This window comes from Hyaena hyaena, unplaced genomic scaffold (assembly GCF_003009895.1).
Source record: "Hyaena hyaena isolate Hyena2069 unplaced genomic scaffold, ASM300989v1 scaffold_277, whole genome shotgun sequence".
Taxonomy (NCBI): domain Eukaryota; kingdom Metazoa; phylum Chordata; class Mammalia; order Carnivora; family Hyaenidae; genus Hyaena; species Hyaena hyaena.
Window position 1 is genome coordinate 723,116 of NW_024080905.1, and position 23,487 is coordinate 746,602.

Here is a 23,487-nt window from a genome sequence, read left to right on the forward strand (position 1 = left end):
CACACACTCAACTGACTGAGCCACCGGGGTGTCCCTATTTTTAACATTTTGAAGATCCTCTATACTGTCTTCCACAGTGGCTACATCAGTTTGCCTTCCTACCAACTGTGCACAAGGGTTTCTTTTTCTCCACAGCCTCACCAACACGTGTTTAGAACTCAACTTTTGGGATACTTGGGTGCCAGTTGGTTGAGTGTCTGACTTTTGATTTTGGCTCAGGTCATAATCCCGGAGTCGTGAGATTGGGCCCCATATCGGGCTTCATGCTCAGCATGCTTAAGATTCTCTCTCTCTCTGCCCCTCTCCCCCACTCATGCTCTCACTCTCTCACTAAAAAAATAAAAATTTAATAAAAATTTAAAAATACTTAAAAATTTTTAAGAACTGTAACTACTTGCACACCAAGTTCACATGACAGAATGAAAACATTATTTTATTTAACCTAGATCAATGAGTTTTCTAATTTTTTTAAATCTAGTAAGCTATGCTTATACCTTGGGTGAACAGAACTAAATTAGGACAAGGGCAGAATAATAACCCTAAAAAAGGAATTATTTTTGCATAGAAAAATGTTTCTAGCTATCCTAATAACCTGTTTTACCGAAAATTTAGATTAAGCCAAAGGGTAGCATCAAAATAAATACATGATAAAGTAAAAAAATAATATGCCAAATCAATAAATTACTCACAGGAGAGCCATCACTCCAAGTAAAACCCTCTGAAGGACTTCCATATGTGAGTCCCAACCAAAACAGTTCATGGTAAGTTCCGGTAGCCCTGCAATTAACAAGACATAAAGAGAGCTCATACTACTGGATGAAATAAGTCTGGTTACTTAAAGAGATTTGTATGGTAACCTAATGAGACAAATATGAGAGCTAATCAAATTTGAAAGTTATCTTCAAAACCTAAATGAGTACACAGGTAAAAAGATTCAGTGACTATAAGCATTAGCAACTGTGCATTTTGCGAGAGCCCTGAAATATCCTCAAAGGGAACCACTATTTGAGAATATATAATTATAAAACATTGAAAGAAAGTCATTCATTTATTCATTTAATAACATGTATTGAGTGTCTTGTACTTCTATAGAGTAATTCATCACAGGATTTCTATCTATAAAATTAAGCATTTGTAAGTGAAACTAGATTTAAAAGGTCCTATGGATTTGGGATACAGTACAGCCACTCAGTGTAGCATCATGAGCCAACAATTTCTGAAATAGAATTTTCTCAACACCATAGCATCAAATAGGTAAAAGGAATATTACATAAAAAAGACACTTACGCTATTAGTCTCCATATTGTTTGCTGTTCCTCTTTGTTATTGATACTGGCTAGGTCACCGCCCAGAGCTTTACAAAAATCTCGAGATTCAAACCATGTTTTCTTCTCATGTTTTCCTTTTGCAAACAGCTAAAGACGATATAGTTTCAGAAGTTATTTTATACTTCATAGCTTATCAAATAAATAATTATTTACTTTCGATGAGATTTCATTTTATAGATAGAAAGACATTGCAGTGGTGTAAAACAATGTAATTCTCTTGGTTGAAAATCAGTTTAGGAGTATTTGGATAATAAACCAGATAGGATGGTTTTATTGAGAAGAGATTAGAAAATAAAAGTATTTCATAGCGCAGGGGTAATTAGATAAAAATCTTGGAAGTTATAGGCATATGGTTAGGTATACAGCTCATTGCAGAAGACAGGATTAATTTGGTTAGTTGGGAAAAGTAGCATCGAGATAAGAAAGAGAAGAACACTTGATACAGAGAAAGTAAACGAGTAAGGAAAACCTCAAAGAAAACAAAAATTGTGGCATAGTTTGTTACCCTGTCTAGTTTGAACAAAAACACCTGACAGTCTTTCAGTCTTTCACTGCCAGTGTCTTTTGCAACTGTTTTGGTTTTTTTTCTTACAATTGCATATTTTAACAACCATTGGAGCACACATCACAAGAGACACTTACTTGGCCAAGCTTCCAAAAAGATGGGTTATAAACTGAACTAAATTTTAATAGATTATATGATTTAGGGAATATCTTGAATTATCCAGAGGGCTACAGTGAAATGGAATCCCAGACTGGGAAACACCGATCAGTATGCAAATAGTATAGGAGTCTGCTGTATCCAAGAGTTTTGTGATTTTCATTCACTATTTCTCACGAGTCATGTCCCGCACCATCACAGGCTTGTGCAAAATGGGATTTGCTTCCGATGGACTAAGACTGCCCAGCTGTCACCAAGCAACCCAAGGCAATCTTCATCTTGACCCTAACCTCAGCTATCTGGACAAAAGTGCTTTGAGCGAGCTTTCACATCATGAACTCCCAACACTTCTGTGGGCATTCCAACCTGCTAGATTGTTAGACTTCATTTTCTTAAATAAATTTACTATCACCTAAATTTTAATAATAATTCCCACATCTTAATATGTACAAAGATGGTCTATATATTTCCAAACAAACCTATGTAAGCACCCCTAAAACTATATAATTTTCTAATGAAGTACATATTTCAATGTGTTGAATGTCTACTGGATAACATCTCTACCAGAACTCACTTCCCAGATCTGGAGAATTCTACCACTTCTCTCAAAATCCTCCTATGGATCTCCATAGCCTATCACCCCCAGATGAATGGCTGTGTATAGGATAAACTTGGCCTTTGTGTAGTAATTCAAAAGTATCCAGATGCAATAATAAATACCAGATTTGCTTTGTCTTAGTCCTCGATGAACCCATTTCCAAAATCCTCTCCTGTCTTGGCCCAATACATTCCCTTCTGTGTAAATTATGCATTTAGTCCTGACTGGCCAATCAGGATTGAACAGTTTAGCAACATCTACTGCTAGGAGTGGGAATGAGTAACTCAACCACCTGTACCCCTTGAGCTACAGAAGACTGAATAGTCTCATTCTGATACACATTAGTAATTCAAGTTTTCCCTCAGCCTTACCTAGCTGTCTTACAAGGTACACCATGGCCACATGCCACCAAAGGGTCTGAATAAAAGAGGTCCTGGGAGTGGGGTGCTAGAGAATAATATCATTAAGTGGTAGATAAGCACATTTCCGTATTTGACTAAGTCTAACTTTCTTGGGAAAGGATATGACTTACAAGAGTGAAAGAAGACCCAAATGCATAATTCACTGAGGTTTTTGTCTCTTTGTTTTGCTCAACTTGACCGCATAAGGAGAAAATGGATGGTGTGAACTTGGAATGTAATAAACGATAATGAAATATCAAATCGTCATTTAAAGGACACTGAACAGCCATATGCCCGTACTGAGTCATGCCCTCATTGCCCATTGGGCATAACAACCAGGGGCTAAATCAGAACAGTGGAGCATTACCTCTGAGATGCCTCAGTGGCACTACTGTTAGACTCATTTATCAGTGTAGTTACCTAAAAGCTTGGGCTCTAAGAATAGGGTAAAATGAGCCAGATGAGGGGAGACAGAAATTTTTGTGCCAAGTGCAAGCTCAGATGAGGGTAAGGAAGCCTAGGAGGGGCAGTGAGGGGGTGGTGAAGCAGAGCAAGTGAGGAAAGCTGTTGTGAGCAGTGTTCGAGGGTCTAAATGCAATGGTCATTAGCATGCACCCAAGGAGAGCTTTTCAAAACACTGAACTCCGGGGCCCCTTCCAGATTCGTAGCGTCAGAACTTCTACAGGTAGAGCCTGAGTGCTGTGGTTTGTGGGGTCCGTTTGCATTCCTCGTGTGATTCCTGAGACTGACACACAGTCCACATGCTTTATTCACTTAGCAATTGATAGTCACCTTGAAACACAAGCTCGATTTACTGCTGGCGCCCCATTCCTCAGGACATTTGGGTTCGGGAGTTGTAGTGGGCTCTGGCGGGCGAGTTACTCCTTCTGCCCAGTGTTTGCACACAAATTTTGCTTTTTCTTCACATCTCAAAACATCCCACAAGCCCCCAGCAACTCCGGTTCTCATGGCCACACATCCTGCTTTTCGCCCTGTATTCAACACATAAAGGAAAATTCACTTAGCAGGAGCTACTGACGGCTGGCCCTGCTCGCGGTTCAAACCCAAGGGTCAACCAGTGCGGTACAATCTTCATGGGAAGAGAGTACACAGAGGAGAAATTCCTGCAGCATTTGGCAACTCATTTGTACTATTTTTGAACTATTATTGACCTTTTGTTTGTGTGGCCAAAATCCCTAACAGAATTATGAGCTCAAATGTCAGGGTTTTGATAATATTTTGCATTCCTTTTTTTTTAATGCTTTATTTATTTCTAGGAGAGAGAGAGAGAGAGAGATAGCGTGAACAGGGGAGGGTCAGAGAGAGAGGGAGTCACAGACTGAAACAGGCTCCAGGCTCTGAGCTGGCAGTCAGCACAGAGCCCGACGCGGGGCTCGAACCCACGAACCGCGAGATCATGACCTAAGCGAAAGTCGGACGCTTAACCGACTAAGCCACCCAGGTGGCGCCCCAATATTTTGCATTCCTAACATCTGGCAGGGTGCCCCCTCCACGTATATATTTAATGATACAATAATTTTAGTACAACAAAATTGACCATAATGGCAAAATAGTGCTTTCATGGAGGTTTTTTCTTTTTTTAAATAAACTTTTTTAAGAGCTCTTCCCCCCCCCCCCCCCCACAGGCTTTGGAGTTCTCTCAGAACAGAAATTCTTCACATACTTCAAAGAGAGATACAACTGCGCTAGAGATTTTAGTTACTGACTGAATACTCAACTACCCTCGAACTTGCTTCCTCATCTTACAATGCAATATCACTAGCTCTACCTTACAGAGTAGTGATGAATGCCAGCTTTCATGGATTAAAAAAAAAAAAAAATCATAGAAAATAAGGACTATAATAAGCTCAATAATTTATAAATCTGTTTTACAGTTGTTGTTATTTCCAAATATTAATTCATTCTGAGAGAACTTTGAAGACAGTAGGAGTCTTTGTTAGAATGAGATATTTTCTTATTATTACTCTTTTTTTTTTAGATTTATTTTAATGTTTATTTATTTTTGAGAGACAGAGCATGGATAGGGGAGGGTCAGAGAGAAAGAAGGAGACACAGAATCTGAAGCAGGCTCCAGGCTCTGAGCTGTCAGCACGGAGCCCTATAGGGAGCTTGAACCCACAAACTGTGAGATCATGACCTGGCTTGACTGACTGAGCTACTCAGGTGCCCCTTAATGGACATTAAGTGTCTAAAGATAAATCTCAAAGTTCTGGGGAGGCACACCTTTTTCAAAACATTTTCTCTAAGATCTCTGATCTTATAATAAATGTTAAAAAAAATTTTAAAAGAAATAAAAATTAACATCACCACTCCTACTGATACTTAAAAAAAGTATATAATCAGCTCTTATTCTCCTGCCCAATTTAAAAATAAACTGAAATCACACAGGTTTTCAGGACACTTAATAATTCACCCAAAATCGCGCTATCCAAATTACTGATTTTCTTTATTTGTCAATAATTTGAGAATACAAATTAAAAGAACTTCTGAAGATCAGGACTTACTAAGCCAAGTAGTAAATCCATGCACTTGAGCACACAGTCTTGCTTTAGCGTCTAGCCCGGACACAACCAAACATTTGCTGTAAAGGACATGGAGGTTCTGCACGGTGTCCCACTGAATAATGTCATATGCTATGATACCAGCGTATAAAGAAGGCAAACAGTCCTTCAGAGGCTGTTTCCAGAACCACTGACTAGGGAAGACAAATTGAAATTGACAGGGAGGCATAGTGGTGTTCGTGCAAATAGCACAGATTTGGGAATTACACCGGCGAGTCTAAATCCAGGCTTGGAATATTTCTAGTCACATAAATTTTCTGAGTTCCAGTTTCCACATACCTTAATTTGCCTTAGAGGTTTCTTCTAAGGATAAAACAAAATCCAAGATATATAAAGGGCAAAGAAGGGCAGCATACACAAGACAGTGTAATCATGATTCCCTGCCCCACCCCTGAAACATACTAATATTTCCACTCACCTTTGCAGTACCAAATTTTAAATCTCTTTAATATAGTTTTAAGTTTACAAAAATAAGTTAACTATCTGAAACATCTGTGCTTATTTAGGATTTCATAAATATTTTTCAAACAGAGCAATACCAGACAACTAGTAGTTTACCTTCCCTGTTTTTTTGACCACTGTGAACTAATTAGAAAATTTTTAAAAAGAATGAAATATAAAATGCCGCAAGCACAATTAATTTACGTGGTGTCTTTGGAAAGGTACACGGAGGGATACTAGGCTTTGCCCAACGCACTTGTAGGGTGAGTGAAAACCACAGCCCCGAGCACTGTACATACCTGGCATATCTGAATTCCAGTGGGTAAACTGAACGTTTTCCTCAATGGTCCACTGAAAGGTGCCTTTGTTTTGTACATCTGAAAGTCCTGTCCAAAAATATCTTTCAGGCCTCAATCCAACCAAACTAGTTAGATATGCTTGTTCATATCTTAAAAGAAAAAAAATTAACTACATTTTAGAAATGTGATTTTTTCCAAAGAGCAACATACAAAACATCCTAAGTAGGTGTTGGAGCTATGATTTAGTTGGTACTTCAAACATATTGTGTTTTAAATTATATGTCATTTAAATTACACAAATTTCTACTAAGGAAATGAGGGGGAAATATCATAGAGCTGACTGAATAAAATTAAATATACTCAAACCGTGTCTGTCTATTCCTCACCAGGCCTTCCCCTAAAAGAATTCTGCAAAGGCAAACTATAGCATTCTAAAACACATTGTTTAAAAAATTAGTCCACTTTCCAAATATTTCAAATGCCCTAAACAGTTTTTGGTCAAGTCAATTCTGGGGTCATAACATTATCAAGGATGATACAGACAGAAAAATCTGGGTGGATTTCCCCCTCACATTTTATTGTCTTCCTCAGGTCTGACACAGAAGGGAAAATTATTGAGAAATAATAGAGAAGCAGAGATTCAATCTCTAGAAAGAAATGGGAGAAGAATCACAAATTCCCACATTTCCTCTTTGGATCTCATCCATGTGTTTGGCATAATCTGCCAATGATACAATTTGGTTCATAAAGCAACCAAAGTTGGCCTTCACTGATAAACATTAAGTAATGAGGCCACAATGTAGGCAAAAATTTTTCTTTGGAGAAAAAAAAAAGTGAAAAAGTGATGTTCACAGTGTCCAGGAACAAAGAGAGGTGTGTGACTCCAGAGAATGCAGAGAGGAAATGTAGAGGTTATAGTAATGGAATGTTTACTTGACTCTAATCTGAATAATTTCATTCTCTCAATTGAACAAACAAAAAATGTTTAAAGTCCTAAGCTCAATTTCTCCCAAATGTCTAGAAACCAAATTTAAGTACAGTTAGCGAGCTCCTGAAGAGAACTATAGAAAATGTGAGGGAAAACAAACCTAAAATATAGGGAAATCTCTGCTCCAATAAAGCAAAAAATCAATAAACCAACTGATCACTTGATCAGTCAAGATTAATCTGCACATAGTGCAGATCAGAACAATACACAGATAAAACACATTTTATCAAGTGTGCCTTGAAAGGCCAATGTATATAACTTATTGTATTAAAACTCAATGTGTTTTCACCTTTTTATGACAAATGCACACCTTCAAATTTCTTGGGGCACCTGGGTGGCTCAGTCGGTTGAGCATCCCACTTCGGCTCAGGCCATGATCTCATGGTTTGTGAGTTGGAGCCCTGAGTCGGCTCTGTGCTGACACCTGAGAACCTGAAGCCTGCTTCTGATTCTTTGTCTTCTTCTTTCTCTGCCCCTCCCCCTCTCTCATGCTCTGTTTCTCTCTGTCTCTCTCTCCAAAATAAATAAACATTAAAAAATAATTTTCTCTAAGTTTCTTCTGTGCCTAATCTAGTGCTTTGCAGAGATTAAGAGAAAAGTAAAAACTAAAACCTCAAAGATGTCTGGTACTCTAGAGGTCAAAAGTTATATAAAATACTCTACATCTATGTGATTTTTCTGGACCTATCAGTCTAGCAAAACTAGCAAAGAAAAGAAGAGAAAAGCAAAGTAAAGAAAAAGAATAGAAGAATGTAAGGGAATAATAAAATATTCACTGAATCTCTCTACCCTCTTTTTTGGTGGAGACAGTGGTAAAGATAGAAAGTGGCATTTCTGAACCAATAAATTCTAGTTTTTCTGCTTTAAGAAATTTGATATATACTAGATCAGAAAAAAGTTAGGTCCATAAACTATGTTTACTAGAATATTACTTTTCTGAAATGAAATTATAATGAAATTATATAATTCATATAATAACATAATGAAATTATGTGACTGAAAATTGCTTTTGAGTTCTAAAAGGAGCAAAATATTTTATAGTACTTACAATGAAGAAGCTAAATACGGATTCTTTGGATGTAGCATAATTTTCAATGCTACTACTTCTGCAAATCATACCTCAAGATCATATGTAATTTACAGAAATTTAGAGCGTGTTGATACTTAGGCTTCTCTGGGAACATTTCATTATTTGACATGCATTAAAATAGAATTAAAATAGTTGCATACCTGTCTTCAACAGTTGTTAAGTAAGCCTTCTCATTTACACAGGTTTGGTTTGCTTCTGTAAATGTTGACAGTGTGTGTCCAATCAAATAGCAGTAGAAGCCATGTCTTTTCCAGCCCTATTAATGTTATCAAGCAGATTATCATGGATATTTATTAAATAAAATTATTTTAATAACTCCCCCATCATGAAACATAAATTGTCAAATAACAAAGGTATCTAAAGAGCACAAATCTGAAAAGTTTGAGATGCAATGACAATTATTTATGTGAATAAAGAAAAGAGTAGAAGTGTATTGTTCTTCATATGACAAATTATGACACAAAACTAGGGGCAGGGCATTCATTCTCTCCACTTCTGAGACATTGTCTAACAAAAGCGATTTGTGAAATGCTTACTGGGGAAACGGAACAGAATACCCAAGATTTCAGTATCAGAATAGGTAACCACAGGAAGTAACTGTAGAGTAGCAAGCCTAGTTGCCTACTGAAGTCAAAAAAAAAAAAAAAAAAAAGATGATGACTATAAAACTGTATCATCTGGCCCTGGAAGAATACATATCAAACTTCTGGCAACACGATTTGGCATGGCTCCTTTCCCATCCATAAAACACACAGAAATGCTAAATAAAAACATAACAATAGGGGCACCTGGGTGGCTCACTGGGTTAAGCATCCTGACTCTTGATTTTAGCTCAGGTCACAATCTCACAGTTTGTGAGATTGAGCCCCTCTTCCAGCTCTGTGCTGATAGCATGGAACCTGCTTGGGATTCTCTCTCTCCCTCTCTCTCTCTGTGTGCCTCTCTCAAAATAAATAAATAAATTTAAAAGAAAAACAATAAAGAAAAAAACTTCCATACTAGAGTTCAAGACAAAGAAGAGGATATCTCTAGGAACCAAAAATCTACAGAAAGCTAAAACACTAGAATGGGAAATACTCAAGCTGATGCTGTACTTGCCCTGCTGTGCACCAAACTCAGATTAAGGTACTAGGGTCTGGGACAGGGGTACTAATCTCCACACGAATGAGTGTACTTGGCCATCAGCCCCCCTGAGGCAGGGGAGTGGGACTGAAGTCCTTACATAAAGATGGTACCCACTAAGGGGAGCCCCACCGAAAAAAGGACAGTGAAACACTCTACTCACTGAACCAAGAAATGACAGTTTCTTGTCATCTTCCTGGGGTTCTTGGGGCAGGGAAAAAAATTCTTCTGTTAAAAAGAACTACCAATTCTGTGCCAGAGATGGGAGGGTCCCAACTCGACACTATTCGCATCGCATTGAAAGCCACAGCCAAAAACATAAAATAAATCTCAGTCTACAAAAGGAGAAATTCCTAGTCATTCAGAGAAGTCAAATGCAGAAACACACAAGAGAAGTATTTCCACAATAGAGGTCATGTAAGACTATGGCATTTAAGGCTTAGGGAGGGGAGGGGATGGGCACTGATTGAAACAAAAATTACAAACCATGTGAGGCTCACATTCAGGGAAAGTCAGTAGTTGACTTTCTGGAAAAAAAATATAGAAGTAAGCATGCTTCAGATGCTATAACAAAAGAAAACAAAAGAAGACAAAGAAGCAGAACGAATAATGAAAGAACAAAACGTTATGAACAGAGAAGAAGAGAATGTAAAGACATAACAAACAGAATTTCTAGAAAAGAAAACCATAAAGTTAAAAACTCAGTGGCCGGATTAAATATAGAAATGTGGTTTTAGAAAGATTAGTCAATTGAATGAATGTAGCAGAGGGATGAACTTATGAAAAGCAATTTAAGAACACAGAGAGAAAACACAGAATAGAATGAGAAGGTGGAAAATCAACCTAAGAAACATTGAATCACCAAATAAAATTAATGACTGATAATTTTCAAGATTTATAGTTAAATTTTTTAAACATTTATTCATTTTTGAGAGACACAGAGAGACAGAACATGAAGGGGGAGATGCAGAGAGAGAGGGAGACACAAAATCCTAAGGAGACTCCAAGCTCTGACCTGTCAGCACAGAGCCTGACAATGGGCTCGAACCCATGAACCAGGATATCATGACCTGAGCCAAAGGTGGAAGCTCAACCGACTGAGCCACCCAGGCACCCCAATAATTTTCAAGATTTAAAAAGAAAGAGATAAATTCTGAAAATGAAGAAGCACACTGAGTACCAAAAAGAAGAAAATTAATCTAAATCTCAACATACTGTATTAAAAGCCTGCAGAATGGCAAAGACAATGAGTACATCTTAAAATCATTCAGAGAGAAAATACAAGTAACCGTTTTTTTTAAAAGAAGAACTAGGGACGCCTGGGTGGCTTAGTTGGTCAAGCATCCCAATTTTTGGGGTGCCTGGGTGGCTCAGTCCATTAAGCGTCCAACTCTCGGTTTTGGCTCAGGTCATGATCTTGTGGTTTGTGGATTTGAACCCCTCACTGGGCTTTGTGCTGACAGTTGGGAGCCTGGAACCTACTTTGGATTCTGTGTCTCCCTTTCTCTGCTCTTCCCCTACTTGTGTTCTACCTGTCTCTGTCTCTCTCTCAAAAATGAATAAACATTAAAAAAATTTTAATAAGAAAGTTAAAAAGAAGAATTAGTCTAATAATAGAAATTCCAATGGCAAAAATAAAGGCCAGGAGAAAATGAAATAATCCTGAGTCATTCAGTAAGTTAAGCATTTGACTCTTGATCTCAGCTCAGGTCGAGTTCAAACCCTATGTTGGGCTCCACACTGGGTGTGGAGCCCACTTTAAAGTATATACATGTACTATATATATATATATACACACATATACAGAAGTGTATATACATACACACACACACACACACACACACACACACACACACAAACATACACACACACAGCATTTTAAAACAATCTCCCCAAGTTACTATGCAAGGTGAGAGTGGATCAAGGCATTTTCAGATAAAGACAGAGAGTTTTCCACTCCCAAATCACCAGTGAAATCACTGAAAGTTTTATCTGTCAAGAAGGAATTTTAAATTAGGAGAAACAAAAGGGCTAAAAGCCTACACTGAGCAAAAGAACCAGTAAATGTCTAAGTGAGTCCAGGTCTAAATGCCTGTACTAACAGCAATGATAACTATTTCCAGATGGGAAGTTAAAAGAATGGGAAATTAACAAGATGTGTAGTTTAAGCAAAATAAGTCAATCAGAGAAAGATCAGTATCATATGACTTCACTCATATGTGAAACTTAAGAAACAAAACAGATGAATATAGGGAAAGGGAAGGAAAAATAAGATCAAAACAGAACGGGAGACAAACCATAAGAGACTCTTAAATCCAGAGAACAAACTGAGGGTTGCTGGAGGAGACTTGGGTGGGGGGATGGGCTAAATGGGTGATGGGCATTAAGGAGGGCACTTGTTGGAATGAGCACTGGGTGTTGTATGTAAGTGATGAATCACTGAATTCTATACCTGAAACCATTATTGCACTATATGTTAACTAATTGACTTGAAATAAAATTTTAAAAATATACTCTAAAAAAATAAAATTAGAGATAGACTCTAAAAATAGAGGTTTATCAGTATTACATATTTAATTCTTACAAGAATCCTGTGAGATAAATACACATTAATGTTCCTATTAAAAAAACAAACAGAAGATGTGTAGTTTAGTTAATATACTATATCCATGTATCACCTAGCTTTAACATTTTACTCCTCACATGAGAAGTTCTCACCAGAGGTCACAGAGGGAATTCTCTGTACTCTGTTTTCCAGTTTCTTGAGAGTTTAACATGATTTGCAAGTTTAAAAAATATTTTAGGGGCAACTGGGTGGCTCAGTTGGTTAAGCATCCGACTTTGGCTCAAGACATGATCTCACAGTTCGTGAGTTCAAGCCCTGCTTCAGCCTCTGTGCTGACAGCTCAGAGCCTGCCTGCTTTGGATTCTGTTCATGTCTCTCTCTCTGTCTCTCCCCACTCACACTCTGTCTTTCTCTCTCTCTCTCTCTCAAAAATAAATAAATATTAAAAAAATTTAAAAATTTTTAATGTTTAAATGAATAATAAACTTTATTTTGTCCAGGAAGCAGAGAGAGATGTTGATTAACTTCAAGTCAGAAATGTGTGTTAAAAACATAAGGTTAACCATTAAAAAAAATAGAAAGAGAACCATCCCCAAACCCATAGAGTAGAAAAATGGGATAAAAATATTCAAGAGAACTAATGGAATGCAAGAAAAGACAAACAAGACAGGAGAGAACACAGAACAGTGAACAAAATAAAGCTCAAAATAAGATGGTAAAAACAAACACAAATATATAAATGTGCAAAACAAAAATCTAAACTCACGTTTGCCAGTAAAAAACCAAGAGTTCCTCAAAGGAGATAAAAAATAAAAATGCAGATATATTTTTAAAAGAGCCATTCAATGATATAGAACTATTGAAAGCAATCAGTCAGAAAAAAAGAGATTCCAGAAAAATCCCAAGCAAAAGATAGCTTCTGTGGCAATTAATTTAAAATGGACTTTCTGGTTAAAGGAAGCACTAGTATGAATAAGTAAAGTCGTTACACTATCAAGAGCTGATGCATCAAGAGGATATAACGCAGTACAAAGTATATAAAAGAAAGACTGACAGGACTGGTAAAGAGAATATTTTGTCAAGGAGGCAAAATACTAGGAATGCAGAACATCTGAATAATATAAATTGCTACAGTTGATCTAGTCAACATAGAAAGATCCCCAAATGCAACAATCAAAGATCATTCTGTTCAAGCACACACTGAATATTTACAACATCTGACTATTAACTAGATCATAAAGTCTCAACAAGTAACAACAACCAAAACTTTATATGACCACAATGCAGTGAAATTAAAATCAAGAGTTTCTATTTAAAAACTAAAAATCAAACAAAATCCCTACCATCACTACCACCAACCGACTCCCCCCCCCCAACACACACACGCTCTTCTAAATAATTCAAGGATCAAAGAAATCTTAATGGAAGTAAAAAATATTTGGAAGCAAATCATAATGAAAGCACTAGATAAAAAAAACTTGGTTGGTCCAATGTTTTAAATTCACTTTTTTAAATTTCTGCAAATATTTAAAAACATATTCATAGTCAGTTAAACACCCAACTCTTGATTTTGGCTCAGGTTATGCTCTCATGGTTCATGGGATTAAGCACCAAGTCAGGCTCAGTGTTGATGGCAAGGGGCCTGCTTGGCATTCTCTCTCCTCTCTGCCCCTTCCCCTCCCTCAAAATAAATAAATACACATTAAAGGAAAAACACATTCATTTGAATGGCATATCCACTAATTCTACCACCTAAAGCTCCTGGTAGCAGATTTTATAATTTCGGGTTTCAAACTCATCTGAGAGATTCCTCGTCAGCCTGGAAAAGGGAACTTCTGTGTAAAGAGACTTCACATTTGCCTCCGTCAGACATCCAGGAATATCCGCAACTCAGGGCCCGTTTGTACTAGATTTCCCACAAAGGTAGCAATGAATTGAAAAACGAACTGGAGATCAGCCCCAGCCCAGAAAAAAAAAAAGAAAATATCTTGCTGTCTTTCTTTCTTTGCCGGTGAGTGGATTTTTATTTTTCTACTCTTCCTAGCTCTCTGAAGAAGTCACTGCCTTCAGCAGGTATTTTTAAACTGGCCAAATTATTTAATATCTCTGAGCTTCAGTTTTCTCTTCTGTCTAATCAGGAGCATAGCATTTATCCTTTCAGATCATTGACTGAATAACCACACTCAACAAACACTTGTGGGTATTTTTTTAATATATCTTATTACCGTCCTAATGATGAAATTGAATTTTATTACATGTTGTAGATATGACAATTACTAGACTACATATACAAACTCTGCTACATAGATAAACTTTGATTAATTGTATAGAAGTAATAAAAGTGAAGGACTATGTATTATTTCTAGAAAATTACAATAATACACACATAAACACCTGTGCGTATGATTAGGCAAAGACTACATAAGTGCACCGGTAGTGAACCAGGTAGTCTAAGTGTAGAGACCTGAAGTCAAGGTGCTGGGGTACTAGCCTTGCTTCAGGCACTCTTAGCAAGTCCAAGCTTCTCGGGGCTGAATATCCAGAACATAAAAATTAAAGGCAGGATTTTGATCACCACAAAGATCCTTTATGTCTCTAACAGTCTCTGATTTTCTGTATCCACTCAATGTTTTTCTTAAATTTTTAAATGTTTATTTATTTCTGAGAGAGAGGGAGGTGGGGAGGAGCAGAGAGAGAAAGACACAGAATCCAAAGCAGGCTCCAGGCTCTGAGCTGTCAGCACAGAGCCCAACATGGGGCTCGAACTCCCCAGCCATGAGATCATGACCTGAGCCAAAGTCGGACGCTTCACTGACTGAGCCGCCCAGGCGCCCCTGCTCAATGTTTCTTTCTGGTTTATTTGGACAGTACTGAATTCTGTTTCATGAACTCTCGGCCGTCTGGTGTTTGTTATAAGATGATCTGATCACAACATGACATGCTTGGAAAGAAAATCAGTTTCTACTTTATTTTTATCCAAGAGAAGTGAGAAAGGGAAAAAAAAGAGGAAGACACACAATTCAGCAGTTAAACAGGAAAACGATAACCATGCACTCTGTATTTCGTAGTTTCTTTATGTGTTTAGACACTGTTTCACAGAGATCATTTGCTTCAACCTCAAAGAACTAGAAGAGTTACAGGGAAGTGTAACACCAACTGCGACACAGGTGAGGGTGATGTGCAGGAAGATGGCCAGGCTTTATCCACTTTAACTGATGACTGCTGGAAGCTACAGGCTCCTGGGTCTCCCGCCTCCCACTGCAGCGATCTACTGGGAAGTATCCCCATTAGATGCAGCCTTTTCAAAAATATTATAAATGGAGAAAAATGACAGGAGAGTTGGTTGTCTGAAATTCAAGGTTATCTTCTGGAAATGTTCCTACAACCTATAGGATCATCGACTACCAACACCTCAGTGACCTTCTTTCCAGGACCAGAACCCATCCGACTCTCGTTACCCTCACAAGACTCCATAGGTGTGTGGTTGTATTCTCTGTTCTCGCTCCCCCATTTGGGGTGGGAGAATTCTGGCGACGTTCGGAAAGCTGTCGCTGATCACATGCATCCAGATTAGCTATAGAGAGCACATGAAGAAGGCTTCACGGACAACAAATACCAAAATCTGCCAATAAACTGTCAAACGTTTAAAAAGTTAGAACATTTGGCTCCCTACGACAGTAATACAGCACTTTGCCAGGCAAAAAATAAAGCCAAGATATCACGGAATATTTGCTGGTCTGAAATAACTGCATATGTTGTATACTCACTTTCCGGCAGCCTCTTTCTACTTCTATTGTTCCAGAAGGTTGGGTTTGAGATTTCATCTTACAGATGTAGTCAAGAGGCCGCTCACAGGCCCTATCTGCCCAGTACCCATCCTACAGAAAGCAAAGAGGAAAAATGGATGATTATCGGCTGCTTGACTCTGAGGCCATTTTCTGGTCCTGGTGTCTCGGGAAGGAAAAACAAAGATTCGAGATTCTTAAGAGAAAAATGGCATCTCTGAAAAGGAAAGGCAAATTGACATGTTATAAGTAAACAGCAAATTTGACTCTGGCTACAAAGATGTAAAAAGAGATGGGAGCCCCAATAGGTTTTGATACTGTGGCTGTCTGTGCCGCTGTGTAGAAGGATCTAGAGAGAAACTAAGAATGCTTGTAAGCCCCAAAGTGATTATGCCAACGGAAGGTCTACATGAAGCATCCCCCGTCAGCTGTTTTTAAGTTAACCAAGTACAGAGAAAGCCGTCCAGAGAAACTCCCTCACCCAACACGCCAAACTTGGAAACACACCTTGAAACCAATCATCTCTCCTCCTTTTTCCAATTTGTAGTGAGGAGCGTCCTTGCGAGTCTATGGCTCCACTTCCCACCCTGCTTCAAATTCCACCTTCTCCCCCTTCCTCAAGGACTTCATATCAAAATGACCTCCCCTCTCCTTCAGGTAACTGCTAGCCCCCTGGAAAAATGTCTTCTCTACTGTCTGCCTCTAATTCCTCATTTCTCACTCAGTTGCAACCCACTGCCATCTGGTACTCAACCTTCAGCCAAAGTATTAGCTATAAACTGAAAAGTCGGTCTTGCCACTCCTGAACTAAGTCATATTTTCTCAACCTCAACACTCCATAGCCTTCCTACCTGCCTATCCACCTCTAACTCCATGCTTTCAGCCATATTCTCCTTCAGTTCTTCCTAAGAATGAGGCTTTCTGGTTTCCTCTTCCCAGGACACACTTCTGCCTCTCCTTTCAGTAGTTTATATCTACCCTCTTCTTGGGCTTTCTATTACTCACAATGAGGGGAGCCTGGGTGCCTCAGCTGGTTAAGTGTCTGACTTTGGCTCAGTCATGATCTCACGATTCGTGAATTTGAGCTTTGCATCAGGTTCTGTGCTGACAGCTAGCTAGGAGCCTGGAGCCTGCTTCGGATTCTGTGTCTCCCTCTCTCTCTCTCTGCCCCTTCCCTGCTCAGACTCTATCTCTCTGTCTCTCTCAAAAATAAACATTTAAAAACAATCACAATGAAAACAACCACAATGACAAAACAGCAGCTAATACTTATTGAACAATTGGTTTGGATCAGTCATGGTGCTTGTTATATGCATTAACCCATTAAATCTTTAGACTCACCGTTAAGCAGGGTACAATTAGTATGCCCTTTTTATAAATGAGAAAATAAGCTAGGTATCCAGACCCAGTCTCTTAACCACTGTGCTCATCACCCATTAATAAAAGATAATTTGATGATATTCTTCAGTCACTAACGTCCTATTTAGGACGTGGAAGCAATCGTCTCATATTTGACATCTCCATGTCCCCTAAAAGAACAAATGTAGCTCTCCAAGTACAGACTGCAGACCGTGAAACCCAGATCTAAGTGCATCTACTCAGAGCAAGCAGTCAAAAATCAAGCCAAAGCTCTAATGTGATCGGTCAAGTTGTACGAATAGCCATTTAGAACTCCCACAAGAACGGTATGAATACTGGTTACTGGTTAATTTCATCCTTGCACCGAAAGTGTCCACCTGCTGCTTTTCTAGTCCCCTTGAAAATTTGACTTTGCTAAACAATAGAAATATACGTAGATAGATCACCTAGACTAGAAACAACCTGAACAATAATATGGAATAAGTGAGGCAGAACAGAAAATACCCTGTGGCTTTTGCTAGGTATCAGCAGATAAATGTGCCTTACCTTGCCTTTCATTACAACACAATCTTCCTGCCTGTTGTTTTCATGGCTTGGTTCCCCCCGAAGCCATTTAGTAAATGTTACTGGGGTGCCATCACTCCACTCAAAATACATTTGGATCTTGATGTCATTTAAGCCAATCCATAACTCATCATCTTGCTCTAAACAGGAAGAAAAACACAGAAGCAATGTACACATGTTTTCTTTCCTAAAATCAGGAGATTAGCAGAAAGGAAGGCTCCCTGATTTATTAACAAAAGCTCTATTCCCTTAATATTATAACAGATAAAAGATCATCCTCTTGAGTGTTAATCTGAGATGTCAACTGCACTTTATGTTGTCAAGTGTATTCTTTACATTGTGGAAGCAAAGTGCATCTTTTATTGTGCAAGTGTGACTTATATCTCCTGGGACTTGCTAAAATGAGCTTTGTTCATCATTACCCTCTAGTCTGTGAAGTTACTTTTTTGTTATAAATAACTTTCCATACAAACTGCACTCATCATATTGGAAACATGACAGCTTACTTACATATTAATCTATTTGAGTATTATTAAATCTCATGAATGTTTTATTTTTTTTAATATTTTATTTATTTCTGAGAAACAGAGAGAGAAGGAGAGAGAGAGAGTGTGAGCAGGAGAAGGTCAGAGAGAGAGGGAGACACAGAATCTGAAGCAGGCTCCAGGCTCTGAGCTAGCTGTCAACAAAGAGCCTGACGCGGGGCTCGAACCCACGAACTGTGAGATCATGTCCTGAGCCAAAGTTGGATGCTTAACAGACTGAGCCACCCAGACACCCCTCATGAATGTTTTAAAGTACTACTAAAAACCACTTCTATTTTACTTTGTTGTTATTAAGAACATTCTGGATGTTTTCACTAACTCTTCATAACTATCCTAGGAGTGAGAAGATACATAAACTGAGGAGTTGAGCTGTCTCTCCTGACATTTAGGACTTATTTATTAGTCTATAAATATAAATGAATCTGCAATCATTTTGACCACAAAATACCAGAAAGACTCAACTAAATAACAAATAAACATTTAAAAAACCCAACCAGGTACAGACATAAAATGTCATCATTTTGCTTTAAAATTCTATGAACATTATTGATCTTATCTGTAGTTATAATTCTAAAAATTCTACATATTATAACTAAAATGGAACGACATGTAAGGCCTAAGTCTTCATGCCTAGAAACATATACATTTGCAAATTAAAAAAATTAATGAATGCACAATTCAATATCTGTTTAACTTGTACTACTGGAAATTTCATCATGAATACATGACTTTTGTTCTTTAGGTGGTAAAAATAAAATTACTTGCCAAAGGGCTCTAAAGATGATGTTGTAGTAGAAAATGAGAAAAATGCCACACTGTATAGGAATTTCCCTAAATGGTTTGGTCTCTTCCTCCTAAAAGTTGTCTCTCAACTTGCTTTTGGAGAAGTCCCTGATTGGCCCATTGCCAGACCCGGCAGATGTTTCCAGCACCATGAGGCATGGATGACCGTGCCAGAACGATCCCCTTTTCCTTTCACTTAATTTGGCAGATCGTGATCTTCTGGGCAGCAAATAGAGGCTTAAAATCACCTCATATGACCTTTCCTTTCAGGATTTAGGTTCAAAACTAATAAAAACCTAAGCTCCCCCTCTCATAAATAAATAAATAAAATAAAAATAAAACCCGAAACTTCCAAGTCCCACAATTAAAATAAAGTGTTGAGTTCTCACTAAATTGTGCACCCCCCTCTAGCTTTTATAATTCCTAAGCACGGCCTACACTCTGTAAAAATATATAATACACAAGTGTAAAAAGTTGTTAAACCAATGGTTATGAATCTGTAAGGGAAGTTGCCTTAGTTGAGGCAGTCATAACTTAGGTCTGTGAGTCCCAATTTCTCCAGTCCATTTCCACAATCAATATAAAAAATATTGAGGGGCGCCTGGGTGGCTTAGTCGGTTGGGCGTCTGACTTTCGCTTAGGTCATGACCTCACGGTTCCTGGGTTCAGGCCCCGCGTCGGGCTCTGTGCTGACTGCCGGCTCAGAGCCTGGAGCCTGTTTCGGTCTGTGACTCCCTCTCTCTCTGACCCTCCCCTGCTCACGCTCTCTCCTAGAAATAAATTTTAAAAATTTAAAAAAAAATATTGAAAAAAAAAATTCTCAGGGCGCTTGGGTGGCTCAGTCGATTAAGCATCCAATTAAGCTCAGTTGATTAAGCCGATTATGCCCTCTGATCATGGCTTCAGCTCAGGTCATGATCTCATGGTCTGTGGGTTCGAGCCCCGCATTGGGCTCTATGCTGACAGCTAGTCAGAGCCTGGAGCCTGTTTCAGATTCTGTGTCTCCTTCTCTCTCTGACCCTCCCCTGCTCTCTCTCTCTCTCTCTCTCTCTCAGAAATAAGTAAAACATAAAAAAAAAGATATTCTCTCAACTAGCTAGTTTTTCTAGGCTTTTGATTCAGAAATAAGAATTTTATAACATTTCTTTACTTTTATCAATATTATTTTTGCTGTTTTAAATAAAGAAGTCATGGGGCGCCTAAGTGGCTCAGTTGGTTAAGCGTCCGACTTTGGCTCAGGTCAGGATCTCCTGGTTTGTGGATTCAAGCCCCATGTCCGACTCTGTGCTGACAGCCAGCTCAGGGCCTGGAGCCTGCTTCAGATTCTGTGTCTCCCTCTCTCTCTCTGACCCTCCCCTGCTCACACTGTCTTTCTCTCTCTCATAAATAAATAAAAAACATTAAAAAAATAAAAGAAAGAAGTTGTATCCATGATTTAAAAAAAAGGGGGGGGCAGATTTCCCTAGTGAAAATTTATTAATTTCTCAGCTGAATTTAAACGCAACCTGTGTGTGAGGCGGTTCAAGATGGCAGCATGGGAGGATCCTGAACTAGCGTCCTCCCGTGCATACAAATCTATAGCTACATCTGGAACAATTCCTTCTGGAAGGAACCTAAGAACTAGTTGAACAACTGCTCCCTGATGAAAACTGAAAGGCCATAATGAGACAGGTAGGAGAAACAGAGACCTAGTCTTGCCAAAAACTCCACCAGGGTGTAGCGACCCACCATCAGCAAGGTCTCACAGATATGGAACTCCTCCTCGGGGCGAAGAGGTTTGTGTCTCACACCAGGCACCTCCACTCTCAGGAGTGTACTGGAGAGATGAGCCCCCCCAAACATCTGGACCAATGGGGCTTAAATCCAAGAGAACCATAGGGCTGTAGGGAACAGAGATTCTACTCGTGAAGGTGTCGCATGCACACTTATCCACCCCAGGGCACAGGAAAAAAGTAGAGCCTAGATCATATGCAAAGGAGATTCATTTGCTAATCCTAAAGCTTCTGCCAGAGAGGCAAAAGTCTGTTGGAACTCTCTCCAGAGAAAAAGAAAGTAACAGGGACCATTTTTACATTCTTCCTCTGCCTTGCTGGTGCTGGCACTGGTGGGCACCATTTTTGCACCATCCATCTGATCAGCCAGTGCCCACCCCACCACCGTGCTGCAGCCCTTCCAGAAGCAGGGGCGAGGGCCCCAAATCCCATCCCACGACTGCAGTCCCAGAAACAGCAGGCAGCACTCCACCTCTTCACAGCCCTTCCATGCACAGCCAGCATAAAAGATGCCCATGGAATCCTGTGCTCTGGTAGCAAAGAGGGACTGTGTGTTTGGGCTCCATAAGCCTGAAACAACTGGAGGGAAAGTTCAAGAAACAACTAATGAGCAAAGTAAAGTTAAATGGTAAGGATAATGCCCATACAGGGCCACCACTTTAATACAGAGAGATTGTTGTTTCACTCGATACACAGGATCAAACATAGAGAGTCAAACAAAATGGAGAAACAGAGGAATATGTTCCAAATAAGTAAAAAAAAAAAAAAAAAGAAAGAAAGAAAGAATAAAGAAGCAAGATAAAACCCAAGAAAAAAACTTAAAAAATGGAGATAAGTAATTTACATATACAGAACATTCCATCCAAAAACAGCAGAATATACATTCTCCTCAAATACACAAGACAGATCACATGCTAGGCCACAGAGTAAGTGTCATTAAATTTACAAAGGTGGACATCATGGAATGAAACCAGAAATCAACTACAAAAAGAAACCTAACATCTAACTTTATACCTAAAGGAACTAGAAAAAGAAGAACAAATAAAACCCAAAGTTAGTGGAAGGAATGAAATAAAAAATATCAAAACAAAAACAAATAAGACTAAAAAGACAACAAAAAAGATCAATGATACTAAGAGCTGGTTGTTTGCAAAGATAAACAAAACTGACAAACCTTTAGCTAGACTCAGTCATATAAAAAGAGAGAAGGTGCTCACTTTTGCACTTTTATTCAACATAACATTGTAAGTCCTATGCAAAGCAATTAGGCAGGACTAAAAAATAAAAGGCATCTAAATTAGAAAGGAAGAGGTAAAACTATCACTATTTGGGATGACATGATCTTCTAGACAACACCAAAGACTCCACCAAAAGAAAAAACCCAACAAAAAAAAAAAAAACCAAAAACCTCTTAGATTTAATAAATTCAATAAAGTTGCAGGATACAAATCAATTTGATAATAATCTGTTGCCTTTTTGTATACTCTAACAATGAACTATAAGATAGAGAAATTAAGAAAACAATCTCATTTTAAATTGCATCAAAAAGAATAAAATACTGGGAATAATTTAACCAAGAAGGTAAAAGAAAATTATAAGATACTGATGAAAGAAACTGAAGAAGACACAAATAAAAACATAGCCCATGCTCATGGATTGGAGAAAGCATAGTCTCCTTAGTAAATGGTTTTAGGAAAACTGGAAGCCACTTACAGAAGAATGAAACAGGATCACTATCTTATACTATACACAAAAAATTAATTCAAAATAAAAACTTAAATATAAGTCTGGAAACCATGAAACTACTAGAAGAAAACATTAGCAGTAAGCTCTTTGACATTGCTCTTGGTAATATTTTTTGGATCTGACTCCAAAGGCAATGGCAACAAAAGCAAAAATAAACAAATGGGACTGCATCAAACTAAAAAGCTTCTGCACAGCAAAGGAAATTATCAACAAAATGAAAACGCAACCCTACTGAATGGGAAAACACTTTTGAAAATCATATATTCATTAAGGGTTTATAGGTAAACTATATGAAGAAATCATACAGTTCAGTAACAAAAAAACCAAATAATCTGATTTTAAAATAGGCAGAAGATCTGAATAGAAATTTCCCAGAAAACACAGGTGGCCAACGACACATAATAAAAGAAGTTCAAAATCACCATTCATCAGGGGAAAGCAAATTAAAATCCTATGAGATATTACCTAACACCTATTAGAATGACTATTCTTAAAAGAACAAGAAAAACAAGTGTTGGTGAAGATGTGGAGAGAAGGATGTGGCGAGTACCGTCATGCACTATTAGTGGGAATGTAAATTAGTGCAGCCTCTATGGAAAACAGTATGGAGGTGCCTCAACAAATTAAAAACAGGACTACCATATGATATAGCAATTCCACTTCTGGGCATTTTTCAAAAAAATCACAAACACTAACTCAAAAAGATACGTGCACCCCCATATTCATTGCAGCATTATCTATAATAACCAAGATAGAGAAATGCCTAAGTGTCTATCAAGGGATGAATAAAGAAGATATGGTATGTATATATGTATATTCCATTGTAGGTGTACACACACACACACACATACACACTA

The 23,487-nt window shown here is 38.2% G+C and overlaps 1 protein-coding gene across 1 annotated transcript in view; it reads right to left on the reverse strand.

Annotated features, from left to right (window-relative positions):
* MRC1 (mannose receptor C-type 1) overlaps window positions 1-23,487 on the reverse strand; it is a 106,475-nt gene that overhangs the window by 36,366 nt on the left and 46,622 nt on the right. Inside the window, exons 8-14 of the mRNA XM_039245891.1 lie at window positions 17,767-17,924; window positions 15,844-15,954; window positions 8,529-8,644; window positions 6,311-6,459; window positions 3,781-3,980; window positions 1,288-1,415; window positions 690-777 (exon numbers count right to left, since the gene is read on the reverse strand). Of these exons, the coding sequence (XP_039101822.1) occupies window positions 690-777; window positions 1,288-1,415; window positions 3,781-3,980; window positions 6,311-6,459; window positions 8,529-8,644; window positions 15,844-15,954; window positions 17,767-17,924 (950 nt within the window). The remainder of the gene's footprint in view (window positions 1-689; window positions 778-1,287; window positions 1,416-3,780; window positions 3,981-6,310; window positions 6,460-8,528; window positions 8,645-15,843; window positions 15,955-17,766; window positions 17,925-23,487) is intronic.